A 17,204-nucleotide genomic window follows, 5' to 3' on the forward strand; every position below is an offset into this window, starting at 1 on the left:
GTGAGATGAGGGCGTGGTGGGCGAATGAGTGCCCGTCTGCCATGGAAGTGGCATGTTTCCCGGGAATGCATAATTAATGTGGCAAGTTTGGGATGATACGGCGTGAAAAGCCGCCATTGTGGCTGGCAGGTTAAACATCATTTTACCCTACTTAGTGCAAATCTGGAATGATTCTGCCCATTACCTTCCACATGTGGTATTGCTGTTTTTGTGCCATCTGAAGTTTGATGTAGTTTGAAAATACGAGTTTATCTTTTAGTTGTTGTGTATTTTCTGAGGCTGTACTGCATAGATGCAAAAAGGAAAGTTCCTTTCCTTCCCATTTTCAGTTTTATTTAAAGAAGCAAAAAAAGGAGTGAATATCGTTGCTGCTGATAAATTTTTGTGTTGCTGTTTTTATCTAGTTTGTGGAGGGTAACCCTTTATTTCTAGTCTCTGCCTCTAGCTCTAATGCTATTAGCTTCTTTGGATTGAAAGGAACCAAGAATGGATGACGTGTAGAATAAGTCACATGATTTGAGAATATGAAATCTCTTAATGGAAAATTCCCCCTGTGGGATTGTCAGACCTATTATATATAAAGATAACCTCAACTGAAAGATGAGGGCCACTGCACCAGTACAGCAACTTATCTTTTCTCAAACTAATCTCATCATCGATTTCAAATCCACCCATTACCAAACCGATATCTTTATATTGGTCAGTCACTGGCAGTGGTAACATGGTAGTAATCTGATTCACAGAGGTTCAGTGTTTAGTTTATGTGTGTCCTGAGAGAGAATAATACTGTATTGCTAGGCTTCCAATTTTCACCAGCTCACATTTGTCAGCTGCATGGAGTAACTGCTGAGCCCCACAAAATAAAGGAAAGAACTTGTATTTATTTATAACCATATTAAAGCATTCCACAGCCAGTAAGTTTACCTTTTTTAACTAGATAAGTAGATAATGATACGTAAATGCCGCCCAATGTTCTTCTTTCATTATCTTAACTAGGCAGTTTGAAATTGGCTTCAACCTAACTCCTCAACCCCAACCCCATTTCCCAGCAAGTAGTTGGGATATTGTTTTTTTTTAGCCCTCTGTCTATATAGAAATGGTCATATTCTTTTGAAACAATCTGCAGTGTTCACACTGTCCATTTCACGCAGAATTAAGTTAACAAATGTGACAACAACATATAAAGTCAACGATGTGTAATTTAAGGTAGGATGAATATACAATTAGGCCAAGCTGTGATACCTCTTGTTGGTAGATAGGTTGTCAACATTTGGGTTGCTGTAGGGTTACCAGCTACTATGGAACCGGCCACGACAGAACTGTACAGAGGTGTGAGTCAGTGGCTTCAGGAGAGAGAGGCAAATTAGGAGCAAAGGAGGATAACACCTCGCGATAACTTTGTAATTTGCAGTGGACTCAGATGTAAGAGGAAATATTATCAGTGCTATGAGAGGGAGGCAATGAACTCTTCAAACACAGTATTTAAGCCAAGTCCTTTCAAAATAGAACCGATTGTTTCTGCTCCGATTTACAGCCTGTGATAACCTGGAAAACACTGTGGAGGTAACAGCGACTGCATATAGAACATTCCTCAATCAGATATTTTATTGGAGTCATAAATCTGTTTATTTTCCATGGGGTAATACCTACACTAATATAGCAGAATAGAAAGATTGTGCATGTTTCTGTAATGTTTATCCACAAGTATGTCCAGCTTTAACATCTAGGCTACTGTCTTCTGTAACTGTTGGATATTTACTCTATTTTTCCTTCTCCCCATGAAAATCCCCATACCCATGCTATTCTATTGACCAGCAGGGTGGTCAACTCAGTCCAAACCTGAACAACATCTGGGGAGTTGGATGGGTGAACAGGGGCATGAAGGGGGTGAGATTCTTCATGGCTTCTGTTCTTAACTTTTTATGTGAAGAAATTCATTGCAGCCCCCTCCCCTCCCACCCTCCAATCCATGTTGCGCTGACCAGCTAGCTAACAGTTTCCCCTTTAGTGAATAATTTTGATGTAGAGAAATTCAAGTGATTGTCCATACAATAGTAACACAAATGTTCCGTACATTTGAAATAATGGTGATGCTTTTCAACAAATGGGAGCAGGTTCACATGAAATTAAACAATTAACTTGAACAATAGCATTTTTTAATCAGCCACCAGGAAAGGACTGTCAAGATTAAATTATTAAATTTTGGAAAGAAACATTAACTTATATTGTCTGTAACCAGATGTGTTTAAAATAATGCACAGCAAACGTAATCTAGCAGCTCAATTCTTTCTTCCCATTCTCCGAAACTGTACTGAAAGACAGGCAGCTGGAAGGAAAGGAATGTTGTCAACAGGACTCATTGTGAATTGCCCATATTAGGGAGGTCTAAACAATTCTTAAAATCTACCAACAATGTTGCTGTTTATCTCCACAGGTGATCGAGTTCGATGATGGATCTGGGTCTGTTCTCAGAATACAGCCATTGCGGACACCACGAGATGAGGCTATTTATGAATGTGTAGCCTCCAACAGTGTTGGAGAAATAAGTGCCACCACCAGACTTACAGTATTACGTGGTATGTTTTCATCAGAGTAATAAACTTAACCCAGTGATGCAGGGCAAACTTAAGTTGTCTTTCATTTTCAGCTGTAAAGGTAAGCTGTGAAAAATACAGTTCATTTGATATACCATATTTCACATAAGATTTTGTATTTTGCAATATCAGTAGATAAATGTGCACAAACTAATTAATATGAACATTTTCCACCACGTTATTAAAGAAGTAATGTTCCATTGTTATGAGTTATGACAATGCACCTCATCAGATAATTAACTCTGATTTAGAATATCAAAAATGGACTTCTCAGTAAGAAGAAGCATAGATTTTGATGGAATCTTAAATAATTTGGCATTTTGTGGTGAATTATTCTTTGTACTAACTTGGGGCATTTTCGTCAGCCTTTATTTCTTCACATGGGGCTGTGAACTAAAGATGGAATTGCTATAAGCACTTATTGTACTCTACTGTGCTGTAGTCCTTTAAGGATATTTGATCCACAGCAAATTTTAAATGTATGTTCGACAAGTCAAACAAAGAGGTACTGTTGGCGCAAGTGGTGAGTGGCATTCTGGGAAATGAACTGCACATCATTTCATTATCTTAAAATTAAATAGCCCATAATACTGATCGAGAACACAGCACCGTTCCTTGTCATTGTCTAATACTGTGTGACCGTGATTAGCATGTTTATTACAATACCATTTTATTAATACCCCTTGAGTATAAACATTGCTGTCCTGCTGTTAAAGCATTGCTGCGCCGTTTATGTGATGAAGTCAAATCCATTCAGATGTCTCAGTAGGAATGTTAGGGAACAAAGAACAGCTGGTTACAAACTGCAGACAGGATGCTTTGAAAGAACAAAACCCAAGGATAGCTGGCGAGAATGAATTGCGCTGTTTCTGGGAAATAAAAAGGTTGGATGTGTATCAGAACCAAATCGCGAATTGGGTTTGCCTGTAACATAATCTGTTATTGATCGTTGGCTAATTTTGAGTGTGAGTTAAAATACTGCTGTTTAGTAGTTCCCCTGTAGATTATTAGTTATGTTATGAGATTATCTGTGGCCATTCTGTATGTGGATAATGTTGAGGATCTGTGGAAATTTCAGAGAGACCACAAGATGAGTTGCCAGTTTAAAACACCTTAGCTATCCAGATTGGCTTCGACCACCAAGTTTACGTACTTTAGAAAAGCATTGACTAAGGAGTGATTTAATCAAGGCTCTAAAATAATGAAAGGATTAGAGTGTGCTCACATTGGCAAATTACTTCAATTAGATAGGTTGGGAAGGATTGGAATATAAATTGCACAAGGACAGAAATAAGTAAGATGTTAAGTAATCCTCCTCCCAGAGGATAATAGATCTCTGGGACAAGTTGGTGGCTCATTCACTGAGTATCTTCAAAAGAGAGCTGCTTGGTTCCTGGCTGCAGAGATCACACCACACAAGGGTTGGTACAAGGTAATACAAACATTGATCAATGTCTAATTTCAGTCACCAAAGGGAATCGGAGAGGAATTTTCCATATATTATTTCCCTAATTGACTTTTTAAAAAATCTGTTTCTCGCCTGTCCCAGGAGATTACAAACCTGGTGGAGAGGTAGTATCTTAATCATGATGCATAAAGCATCATGAGTGTAGGTGACAGGCTGGGTGGACCAGTCTTCTATCCAGCATTTTCAAACGTTTATATAACATTGTATTTAGGGGCCATATAAATATGTGCATTCAAAAATGTTAAAGGCTGGCTCATGTTATATCAAATATGGCTTTTATTTGTGTATTGCAGCTCCAGCTTTTTTTTCTTTTTTTTTCTGCTGGGAGCAAGTACATTTCATATTTTCAGACCGTCAGCACATCCACTATGAAGGATGTAGAAGTGATGAAGTTTCAACACAGGCAAATTTTATTTCAGCATGGATTGTATGCCTATCTCCTTCGCGCCTACCCCAATTCTTAGAAATTCCCTGCCCAGTCCGTTCCTCAGTTTTTATGTACAACTGCATGTCTGTTTCTTGCCCTGTTGCACCAATGATGGTGGTCATTATATTGTATTTTTGGAAGGAAGTGTATGCTGCCATATTTCAGGATGCAAGTGTGTACACAAAATGATGAGAGCAATATTTGACTTTATTTTAAAGATATGTTACTGTTACTATTTAAATCAGGGAATTGTTGGAAAAGAGTGGAAGAAGCCAAAATGATTTATCTTCCTTTAAAAGAAAAGTGTAAATTAAATTACACTTCAAAAGGACGTCAGCGCCTGCAGGAACAAGAGGCCAGTGATTCATTGCCCTTGATATAATGATAAATATCAATGCATTTAGGAAATCAATATGTCTAGAGGGAGTGGAGAAAGGCAGTGACTTCAGACATTTAGTTCCTGTCAGAAATAACGAAAACTGTTGCTCTGGGAATGTGGAGATGCTCTTCTGGCAGACTGTATTAACATATACTGGTCATGCAGTTTCTTGCTCAGCTCAGAGTTTCTGGGCCATGCAAGTGCAATCTGCGCAATTAACAATAAAATGGGAGTCTGAACATTGTATAGAAATTGTGGTACAGCTTGTCAGAGCGTTGTAGCCTGAAGCTAATGCACCAACACTTAAGGTAAGTGCACTTAATTTTGACATGTGTCATTCAAAAAAAATTCACATGTTTAACTCTGATCTGTGATGCATTAATAATGGGAAGATCGTAATAGATTGTGGAGTTGATAACATAACAATGGCTATACAATCCTGGAGTGGGGGAAAGTTTGAGTAAATTTCAGTCAGCATCACATTTACATTGAGTGCAAGATGATAACAGAAATAATTGGTCCTCCATATTAATTCAGGTGCATTTCCTTTTTTTTGAGAAAAGTATTCTTTTTTTCCTTTCTTTTCTCCCGTCTATGGGCTCCCAGATAAAGCTAATTCCAACTGGTCATGTTGGTAATGGTCTGGATTTTATGGCACCGCCAGGGCTGGATTAGCAAATGGCAGGCAGGGGGCAGGGAGGCACCATAAATTTGGGTGCCATGCCATCTGGTGCCCACCTTCCTGCACAGACTACAATTTTACCAGCTGTGGAGCAGGTGTTGGGAAGGCATTGGGCCCACAGCCTGCCCATGAGCTTGTTGAGGCCCTTAGCTGACTAATTAATGGCCAGTTAAGGGCCTCCTTGTACCGCTGCTGGGATTTAACATGCCGTGGGAGAGGCCCACATCACATGTGCAGCAAGGCAACTTTCACTGCTTGAGCTGGTGGTTGGGCAAGGGGAGGGGGGTACCTCCTTTATGGGCCTCTCCATGCCCATCGGTGGCCCCACCCTAAGGTCTCCCAACCTCCTTGTTTCCCCTCCACCCCTGCCCTGCCACCCAGACCCCTCACCAGGGCATGCCAACCTTAAAGCATCCTTTAAGATGCCCCTTAAATCCTACCTCTTTAACCAAGACTTTGATTATTCCATCTAATAATATTCCCTTCTTTGACCTGGAGTCAACTTATGCTTTGTGAACAGCTTAGGGACATCTTTCTATGTGGGAGGCGCCCTGTGCTGGTACTGCTAGTTCTGCTTTGTGGTACATTAATAGGAATTTCTGAATTCTTACTAATGTACCACAAACTAGAATTGGCAGTTGCTGCTGGTCAATTTTCCCCTCTTCTTTAATTGCTGAGATAGGTCAATCAGGAAAGGCAGCTTACTATTTGAGGGCCAGCCTGGAAAAAGTGCCAGACAAGGCTGGAACTTAAACCTGTGACACTGCGATCATTATGCAGCTTGTTAGAATCTTACAGCACAGAAGGAGGCCATTCAACTCTTGTGCCTTTGCTGGCTCTTTGAAACAGCTATCCAATTTAATCACACTATGCTTTTTCCAAATAACCCTGGAAATTAATCCTCTCCTTGTACATGTCCAGTTGCTGTTTGAAAGTTCCTACGGAATCTGATTCCACCACTTTCAGGCAACGTGTTCCAGATTTTAACAGCCTATTGTGGCATAAGGAAGGGTTGACCTAACTTAGAATTTCTCAAGCTGGATGCTCTCCCATTACTCAGGTACTTCATTGAGTTATGTGAATAGCTTATTATATGCTAGTAACAGCTTTCTATTGAACAGTTAATAAAATCAAAGCCTTGATGCCGCTAGCTCTGCTTTAAATTAAAAATTGATGCTGAACATCAGAAGTGGAAGAATATTTCTTGTGTATATGTTGGCCCTTCAATAGCTTCCCTTAGCTATTCATTTAGGGGAATTTTAAATGATGAAGTGGAAGCTGTAAGTGAGCTTGAAAAACATATAATGTAACTTTTTGTAACCATTGGGACCACTGGTGATAATGAGCCTTCTGAGACATTTGGTTTTGAGAACATGACAATCAGCAAGCGAATCAAAACACTTTCTTGACAATTTTCCCTTTCCCAGTATGTACAATACAAGGATCACTGGATGTCTGATTCAATCAGTACATGTAATTTTCCACCAACAAAAGGGAGAGAAAGTGCCTTTTCTTTCACTTTGTAAATTACAGCTTCTCTCGTCTCCATCTTTATCTTGTGACAAATGTTATTCACTGTGCCAGTTCAACAAAGGCCACGCTGAAGATAATAACAGTATGAGAACAGCAAAAAAAGACATACAGATGTTTTAGATAGCATTCACATTTTGCCTGACTGTGCTAGTTATAATAGATGTTCTGTGAACCCTTGTCGCATTTTTTAGATTTACTGTCTAATGATATTTGTCAGTAAAGAATATATATTGAAGACTATAAGTGACTTCAAATTAAGTTTGCTTTTTATGTCCAGTTCTTGTGGTGAAGATTAATAGTGTCTGTTATCAAATAGCTGGAGGGTCCAGGCTGATTTCATTAAAATGAATTTTTAAAGCTGCTCTGATTGCAAATTTAATTGTAACAGGAAGTAACTGGCAGTGCAGAGTGAAGTGATTTACTTCTCCACTCAGGTAGGCAAAATCAGGCTATTGAGTTTCAACTATTTTGCCATTGGCAATTTTGATTACTTTAGGTCAACAGCAGACCACTAAGTACACAGTTAATGTTTTAGGTATTCTGCTGGCCCGTCAGACAGACACGGAACAATCATCCAATCATGCCCATGCTCCATTAATCTTGGTGCCTACTCATATTGTTGACATTGCTCCATTCTAATGGCATCACCTTAAAATCTTCCATATGATGAGACATATGGACTGACTGTGAAATTGCCTTGATCTTCATCAAAGGCAGTTACATAACTTACGCTTATATAACCCCAAAAAATACAGGATGAAAAGACAAAAGTTTAGAATATGTTAGGTTAATGAATAATGAAAAATATTTGCTTTACTAATTCCAAATAGAATCATTTATATCATTATCCACCTAATCACATTCATTTTGGATGGCTTTTAACAAGAGTAAAAAAGTTTTGTGTATCTTGCACATTGAACTAAGCACCACATAAGCTTACATTTCAAAAACGTTGTCTCTCGCTAAAGGCTTTTTGTGATTTATTTTGCACTTTACTTATCACAGCTGATGCTATTTTTAAAACCTCTGTTCCAAGATCACTTATTTTAACCTACTCAGAAGAGTGAGAGTCACAAGATGACTCATTAAGATGCAGAAGTACTTCATTTATATGTTTGTTCTATCCCTTATATCTCAACAGTCACTTCCTGTCTCATAATATAGGGGTGTGACCATGACAATTTTTGAATACAGGGCAGAATGAATGGTAGTAAAGGAGCCAATATGGTAGATACAAGTGGTGCTTGATATAAAAAAAGTGAAGTAGTATTTCATAATATGTAATATTACAGCAATGGGAGGATTAAATACATTTTAGTTGCTTTATCACTGAATTATGTTGCTTTTCGCATTATAACCTTAACATTTGCAAAATTCGCAAACACACCAAGGGAAAATTTTCCATGGGCCTCTTAACAGTCTAAGGATTAAGTGGAGAGCCAACAGCATTGCATATCAAAAACCTTATCAGTGTTGTTACGGTTAATACTGTAAGAAATAATTTTAATTTTGTAACATTGCCCAATTCCGCCCATGCCTCAACTCATAAAATCAGAGAATGGTTACAGTACATGTTCGGTCCTTCATGTCCATGCCGGCTCTCTGTAAGAGCAACTCAGCTAGACTGACTACCCTACTCTTCCCCCATAGTCCTGCAGTTTTTTTCTCCTTAGTTAGTTATTCAATTCCCTTTTGACAGCTGCGATTGAACCTGCCTCTGCCACACACTCAGGCAGTGTATTCTAGATCCTAACCACCCACTTTATGGATAGTTTTTCTTCATCTTGCTTTTGGTTCTTTTGCCATTCACTTTAATTTGGAGTCCTTTGATTCTCAACCCTTCTGAAATAGGAACCCTCTACTGCAGAAGCTCTCTTCCATGCCTTTATGTCATGTCTAGGCTTGACTATTCCAATGCTCACCCTATAAACTTGAGCTCATCCAAAAAATTTGCTACCTGCATTCTAACTAGCACCAAGTGCCGTTCACCCATTTCCCTTGTGTTCGCTGTCCTACATTGACTCTAAGTCCAGCAATTTCTTGATTTTAAGATCCTCATTCATGTTTTCAAGCCCATGGATGGCCTGACCATCCCCTTTCTCTGTAATCCCCTTCAACTGCACAACTCTAAGAGACCTTAGCCCTGTTCCAATTCTGGCGTCTTGCACAACCCTGATTTAAATTGCACCACCATTGACAGCTGTGCTTTCAGTTGACAAGACCCCAAGCTCTGGAATTCCCTCCCAAAATCTCACTGTCACTTTACCTCCCTCTTCTCCATTAAGAACGCTCATTAAACTACATTTTTGGTCAAGCTTTTGCTCATCTGTCCTAATATGTGGTGTGATGTTAAATTCCTTTTTGTTAATCGCTCATGTGAAGTGCAAAGGCAGTTTTACTACATGAAAAGTGCTGTATAAGTTGCAGCAGTTTATTAGTCAATTTGTAACAACTTTGGGTCAACATAAGTCTCTCGACTGTTATCAAAACTGAAGGCACATGAAATTGGAATCGATCTATTGACATCATTAGGAAATTGTTTAGGAGGTAGGAGACAGAGGGTAGGGATGCCGGGTATATAGTCCCATTGACAGTATGAGAATAGAATAATTTTAATTTATATAACGTCTTTTACTACCACAGGACTTTCCTAAGTGATTTACAGCAAATGAAGTACTTTGAAGTGTAGACACTGTTGTAATGTAACAACTCTGGCAGCCAATTTGTGCACAGCAAGCCCCCATAAACAGCAATGTGACACTGACCAGATAATTTGTTTTTGTTGCTGTTTGAGGAATGGATATTGACCAGGATACTGGGAACAAGTACCCCACTCTTCAAAATAGTGGTTTGGAACCTTTTGTGTCCACCTGAGAGAGCAGACAGAGCCTCAGTTTCAGTCTCTCCTGAAAGATGGAACCCCTGAGAGAGCAATACTCCCTTCAGTATTGCATTGGAGTATCAGCTTTGATTTTTGTGCTCAAGTCCTGGAGTGGAATTTAAACCCACAACTTTCTGACTCAGAAGCAGGAGTGCTACCAACTCTGCCACAGCTGACATGGCTATTATGCAACTAGTGATGTCCCCAAGGAATCTCTAGTGGGGCCTGACCTTTTCACTCTGTTTGTTAATGACTCAAATGAAGGAATAGAGAGCCTGATGTTCAAGTTTTCTGACGGTGCTAAGTTAGTAAACAGTAAACAGCGTAGTTGGAAATGGAAAGCTGCAAAGTGACATTCATACATTAACTGAATGGCTGATAGAATTCCATATGGGAAAATGTGTGTTCATCCACTTTGGACCCAGGCGAGATAGAAATTTTCTAGAAGATGAGAAGCTAGGAACTGTAGTGGAGTAGTCCGATTTAGCGGTTCATGTACAAAAATCACCTAGTGGACAGGTGCAAAAATAATTTTAAGAATAAACTAATGGAATGTCCAGTTTTTTTTTCAAGCATGCTGAAATACAAAGGGACAGAAGTTGTGCTATAATTGTCTAAAGCACTGGTTAGGCCAGACCTAAAGTTTTGCATTCAGTTTTGGGCACTGCACCCAAGAGAAGGGTATATTGTTGTTGGAGGGAGTGCAGCGCGGATTTGCTTGATTAATACTGGGCTGAAAGGATTAAATTATGTAGACTGTATTGGTGCCATTTCCAATCAGCCTGAACTGAAAAATTTCATCAACTTTCCTCCCAATTTCCACCCTTCTCTTGCCTTCACGTGGTCTATGCCTGTCTCTTCCCTTCACCTACCTTGACTTCTGTGTCTCTATTTCTGGGAATAGCCTGTCAATAATAATCATTATGAGCCCACTGACTCCCATAACTACCTTGACTACACTTCCTCATGCCCCACTTCTTGTAATGGCCCTGTTGCATTCTCCCAGTTTTTCCATCTCCGTCGGATCTTTTATGATGATGCAACCTTCTGTATTAATGCTTCCGATATGCCCCGCTTTTTCCTCAATTGAGGATTCCTCACCATGATTAACTGAAACCATGACCATGTTCATTCTATTTCACACACTTCTGCTCTCACCCCTCTCTTCCCTTCCCTCCCAGAACCATGAAAGGGTTCCCATTGTTCCGCCTTCCACTGCACCTCTTGACACATCTTCTGTTTTTTACTATCTGATTACCACTCACTTTTGCCTTACACCATGAATCCTTTTGTCATTTAATCTCTCCTGCCCTCTCCCACTCATAGACCTTCCCTTTTGGGCTTTTTCCCACCTTCCCCCCCCCCCCCCCCCCCCCCTTTCACTCACTCAAAATCTATTACATTTCTAATTTTTCCCTGTTCTGACGAAAGGCTGAATTATCAAGCTGGATTTACATCCTTGAGGTTGGTAGCAGGAGTTGGGAAAAGTCCAGACTTGGCCCACCCACTTTGGGAGAGAGTGGCAGGAAAGATGGGATTTTCATTCTTGGGGCGAGTGGGGGCTGCATGTGTCCAGCGGCCTGGGAAAAATTTCAGATGCAGTCAACAGGGCGACCTGATTCTGAGGTGGACTGTTTAAAAGGCTCACCTCTGTGCTGTTGGACTTCATCCAGTTGTAATGAACCATGTAAGAGCCTCAAGCCCTCACCCTCATATCTCCAAAACCTGCCCATGCCCTAGCCATGCCACCTCATGGTCCTCTATGGCCCTTTAGGGCCCCCTGCCCCTCCCAGACTCCTGTTGCATTCTTGGCTGAGAACCCAGAAATCCATTAGATTACTGAAACGCCCAAGTCCTAGGGAAAACATTGCCTGATTCACAGATCTGGCTCTCTGATCTCTGCTGTCAACTTCACAATGTTTATTTACACAAGATAAAGAGGGTTCAGGTATTTACAGTTTCTGCTATTGATACTTTAAAAGGTCTTGATGATTGACACTTTTATTGGGCTGTAGTAAAAATGAGTTTTTTAAGAAAGTGGGATGTTATCAATGAATTACTTGATTTTAAAGCTCTTTTTTTACACACCTTATTCTTGGTTCATTGGGTCTGTACAGTGTATAGTGGTTTAATGAGACTGGAAGTGCCATTGCTTATCTTGGGGGCTTGAGCCATAGGCAGTGGTTGGGGGACATAACTTGGCATGGGAGACACGAGGGGCCAGAGGGGGTGTGGGGGCATATCTTGACATAGCGGACATGAGGGGACATAGGGGGTGGATGGGAAGTCACATCTTGGCATGGAGTACATGAGGAGGATCTTTTGAACTTGCTTTCCAAAAGGTTCCCTCTTGCAGACTGGTTCACAACACCTATGAGATGCCGTGAACTATGCCTCTTTGCAGAGTTGGCCTGACTCCATGAAAATTGCAGAGGATGAGGATGTGCCTATCCCACATTGGAGCTAGCCAGTTCGGGAGTACAGGGTGCTGGCTTCCAACCCAAACCAGCCAGGACCCTTAAAAGGCCTGACTGAAAATGGGAAACCCTGGCTCTGGGGTCAGGAATCCCGTAATTGGGTTCCGGCTGCCATTTTTACACTTCCATGGAGTCTCCCTGACTCCATGAAAATCTAGCCCATCAACCTGGTTTCTCTCTTTCCTCATGTAGCCAGACTTGCTCAGTATTTCCTGTTTCCTGAGTATTTTCTGTTTTTATTGTAAATTATGATGGTAGTTTGTATAAACTATATGTAGTTTGTATTTCCTTTAATGTAGAAGATTAAGAAATTATCTATTTGAGGTGCTTTAAGTGATTAAAAGATTTGATAAGGTCGATTGTCAGGAAGTTCAAAACAAGGGGACATAAAATTAGAACTAGGCCATTCAGGGATGCTGTCCATTTATCATAACACTAAGTGTAGTGGGAGTGGAATTCAGGAACACTCTCCCCAAAAAATTGCAGAGGCTAGGCCAATAGAAAGTCTCAAAATGAGGTTGATGGCTTTCTGTTAGGTAAAGGCATTAAAGGAGATAGAATAAAGGTGAGTAAATGGAGTTGAGATACAGATTAGCAATGATCTAATTGTATGACTGAACAGGATTGAGGGACTAAATGGCTCACTTCTTTTCCAGTATCCCACAGCTTTGACACCAGGATGGAAAAAAGCCAATATTATTACGGTTGAAAAGATTTAAAGGGGTGAATTTCACAGGGGTGGGGGCAACAGATTACCTGCCTCCCCCAGCAGAAAATGCTGTTGGCGCTGTGCTGACCAGCGATCCGGCTACTGCACTGCAATAATATGCTGGGCGTAGCTTTCATTGGGTTGGGGTGCCCCCCTCAGTGACAGGAAGTCCTGCCCTAGAGAGCTGCAGCCAATCAGATTGATTGGCAGCTCTGTAGTCCCAGCAGCACCAGGATCAAGTAGTGGCCACTGCTGGGGCTGCAGGCAGTCCACGAAGATGGAAGTGCCATGGATCCCGGAGCTCGGGCAAAACGGGGATTTTGGTCAGACATGCAGCCTGCCTGGCAGTACCCGGGGTGTGGTCGTTAGGGGTCAGGGAGTGGTACAGTGGGTGCTACAATCTTGGGGGAAGTTGCCCTTGATGGGCACAGGGGACCCGCAACCTGCCTCCCTCACAGATTGAAAAATTGAGGCCCTTAAGTGGTAATTAAGTGTCTACTTCAGAGCTTCAATAGGCCTAAGGGTGGGTGGGCTGCCTGATGCCTTAACCTGCACCCTTGTATTATGGGGGCCAGGATTGGGCGGAAAAGTGGGGGCTGGCCACTGCTTTATTTTTTCGTACCACTCCACCTTCAAACATGCTGATGGTGGTGGGGGGGCGTAAAATTGACCGGAGTGTGTATTTGCTGTTGAATTAAACATTGCAATATGTGTATTACAATGAAGTATACCAGAGTTGACACAGTGGTGTTGGACACTTGTGCACTATCACTCAGTACAGCAAAGTGGAAATAAAAACAGGCTCTAAAATCAACTCCATGGTGACTTAAACATTTAGCTACTAAAGGGTTCATGGTATTTGTGATAAATGCAACAGAGAGATAAATATTACATTCCCTGGTAGCTGAACCATTGGGTGGAATTCTCCCATGCCCCTCGCGGCGAGTTTAATGGCAGGCAAAGGAGGGGAGAATGCGACAGAGGGTCCAAAAATCAGCTTCATGCCAATGTAAAATGACAGCGCGATCTTCCATTCCCGCCTGCCCCTTGGGTTGCAATTCCTTCCAGAGGCCGACGTGAAACCGATTTGGATGTTGCTAATGGGAGGCAAATGAAGGCCCGACTGGTATCGCCTCCCCACATGTCCAATTGTCCACACCGCCAGTGGGAAATCACACCGGTCCAGAACATGTCTGGACCAACATATTGGAACTTACCTGGAGAAGGCCTGGGGTTACCTCCAGAGTTCAGGATGGAGGCCTCCAGCGACTGTAGACCATGGAACATGTGGCAGTGGGTGGTGGGGGGGAGCATCTATCAGGTGGGTCTTCCAGCTTCAGAGTGTTCCTGGAGGTCCAGCTTCTTTCTTCAGGAGGTCCATCTTCTTTCTTTACTGCTGGGTCAGTGATGTGCTGACACCTTTTAAAAATGGCACCCAGATATGATGGCGGGGCACAAGCCATCCTGCCGCGCAAAACATCGCGAAACCCTTGGCTGCATAATTAATGAGGCCAGGGTCATGTGATGTGGCGCGAAATCTCAGCAGCCTCCACAGCAGGAAACACTCGTTATTCCGTCCCCGCCACGGGACTTTGTCCCAGATGGGAGAATTCCGTCCATTGTCTTAAGGGATAGTTTATTATAAACTGATGTAACTGATAAATACCAAAAGAAAAAAAACTTTTGTGGAAAACGTAAACCTGTACTCTGATTGAACGATGTGCATTTTTTTTTGACGTGACAATTACTGGTTTAGCTTTATAGTGAGTAACCGTACAAAACTAGCTGTGGCTGTAATAAATAAAACTTTGTTAGTCTGCTCTGAAACTGTTGTACAAACAAATTCCTTTTCCAGGATGTGAATTTAATGTTGTTGCTGCTGATAGAAAAGAATTGTAAAACTGAAAATGAATTCAAGATTAGCCATTACTCCATTTTCAAGCTCCCTGCCTACATCCTGCCACATACTCCCAAGCACCACCAGCACCCAATTCAGTGACATGGAGCACTCCAGCACCAACGTACAATGTTGTTGAATGCTCAGACATGGATTAATTTGCTGCACCCTGCTGGCTCACCTGTATCACTTTGGGAAAACACCAAGTGAAGGGCAGCGCCAACCTCACAGGTACTCTTGTAGCTGGCTCAGAGTCTCTTGACACTGGCAGATAGATAGGTCAAATAAAAATGTTAAAGGCTGTTAGGGAGATTAACAAGATAACCTCCTTATGAAAACAGTAGATCTTGTTGAATCAAAGTACAGTATTGTTTCATTAAAATACAACAAAATCTGCCAAGTACAGTAGGTAATGATTGAGAGCTACAACAGATATGATGATAGATTTGTGGTGAAATGGAACAAAATTATGCAGGTTTTTCATCAGGGTCTATACTAAAATCATAATTATTAAAGGCTTTGTCAGTTATGATGATTTTGTACTTCAGTGCTTTGAGGCATGTTTTGTTTTTGCCTTCCAAGTACAGGACAGTGTGAGTTTGAAAGGCATCTGACAATATTTCAATTCTCCCACATGCTGTGTTTCATATCTCAGCCCATATCAGAGTGAGGGGAAGAATTAATCAGATTTTTGAAGGGTTATCAAATAGAAATATAAGGGGTCATTATCGTGCCAATGAGGTACAGCATACCTTTACCCCCTAACAACAGATATTATCAACAGAGATCTGAGAATAGATTACCAGTCCAGAATACTGGCTATGAAATGGCCAGAAAAGTGGAAAGAAGGGAGAGAATAAACTACGTAAAAATTGACAAAGTTCATCACAGAACTCTCAAACAACCAAACAATAATTTCATAGACACTACATTTATCGAAGCTAAACTCCAGACTGGAAGGATGTGAAGATGCCGCCCCCCGCCACCTCCCCATTATCTGTTGAAGGGCATGAGTATTTATTATCCTTCTGTGTAAGCTCATGCATACATGTTTTGCATTTTGAATTGCAGTTTGCATTTTGCTGCATGGAAACATATTGTAGCATGCAGCAGAAAGATTCAGTTCCCATGAGTGGGATATGAATTGATTCTCCACTGGCCGTGTAAACGGAATAATAGCGTAACTTCGTCCCAAGCAATTCTGCCAGAGATGTTTTGTCTGTCGTTTTGTTTACATTTTACCATGCAATTATCTGAATAATTTCTTTTGTTGCTCATATGTGGCACGTTAGCTTGTCACGTGCTGTAGTGCAGTGATGCAAAAAGCCGAAAGGTCAAACAAACGCTATGTGTAATGGATTTTGATGTTGTTGCCTTTTGTTTAAGTAAATACTGGGGTCATCCCGTAGCAAAGGCAAACCGAGAATACATGTAAGTTTAGCAATCACATGGGTCGCAGATGTGGAATCCTCTAATCGAGGAAGCAATATGCTTCCGATTAAATTCATCCAAGACAAAATGTGCCCCTTAGATGTTGTTTCCTGACTTTCTAGTGTGATGAGCTGTCAAATGAAAACACATGTGAATGATCACGTAGCAGAAGACAGTTTAATATGACTGAAATTTCAGAATTTATAATAGGTTATCTCTTATCATTTGAAAAGAATGAGTTTGAGACTACATAAAATTGACGTGAAATGTTCCTAGATTGAATTCTTTAAGATTGTTACTAACTACAAGGCAAAAATAATCACCTGCATTATGTTGCGCATCAAACGCTAGTTCAGAGTCAAACAGCAATTTCACTTACAGATTATGAGAAAGGAAAGGGACAGGGACTTGAGGTTTAACACTGGAAAGGGCAGCTTAGCTTTCACTTTAAGTAATGAATATAGATAGCATTGGGCTCAGCTGGCTGTGAGCTATATCCATTTCTTCACTTTCGCTGAAAAGACTCTGGTTTATTTTTTCATTGTGTGAAGGATTTGAACAAAACACAAAAAAGTCAACTGAGGGATCAGTGGTCTTGCCCAGGACTTAGACAAATGCTTCATATACTCTTGATGGTAGACTGAGAGGTGAACTTGTCATTTTCTTTATATTTAAGGATTTATCTGACCATATGATGTTAAAATGTACTTTGTCTCAGCTTTATTT

The 17,204-nt window shown here is 40.9% G+C and overlaps 1 protein-coding gene across 11 annotated transcripts in view; it reads left to right on the forward strand.

Moving 5' to 3' along the window:
• ptprda (protein tyrosine phosphatase receptor type Da) overlaps positions 1 to 17,204 on the forward strand; it is a 622,540-nt gene that overhangs the window by 285,654 nt on the left and 319,682 nt on the right. For all 11 annotated transcript variants that reach the window (XM_078570553.1, XM_078570552.1, XM_078570557.1 and 8 more), the window contains exon 4: positions 2,435 to 2,576. In XM_078570553.1, the coding sequence (XP_078426679.1) occupies positions 2,435 to 2,576 (142 nt within the window). The remainder of the gene's footprint in view (positions 1 to 2,434; positions 2,577 to 17,204) is intronic.

Source organism: Cetorhinus maximus, chromosome 2 (genome assembly GCF_964194155.1).
Source record: "Cetorhinus maximus chromosome 2, sCetMax3.hap1.1, whole genome shotgun sequence".
Lineage (NCBI taxonomy): Eukaryota > Metazoa > Chordata > Chondrichthyes > Lamniformes > Cetorhinidae > Cetorhinus > Cetorhinus maximus.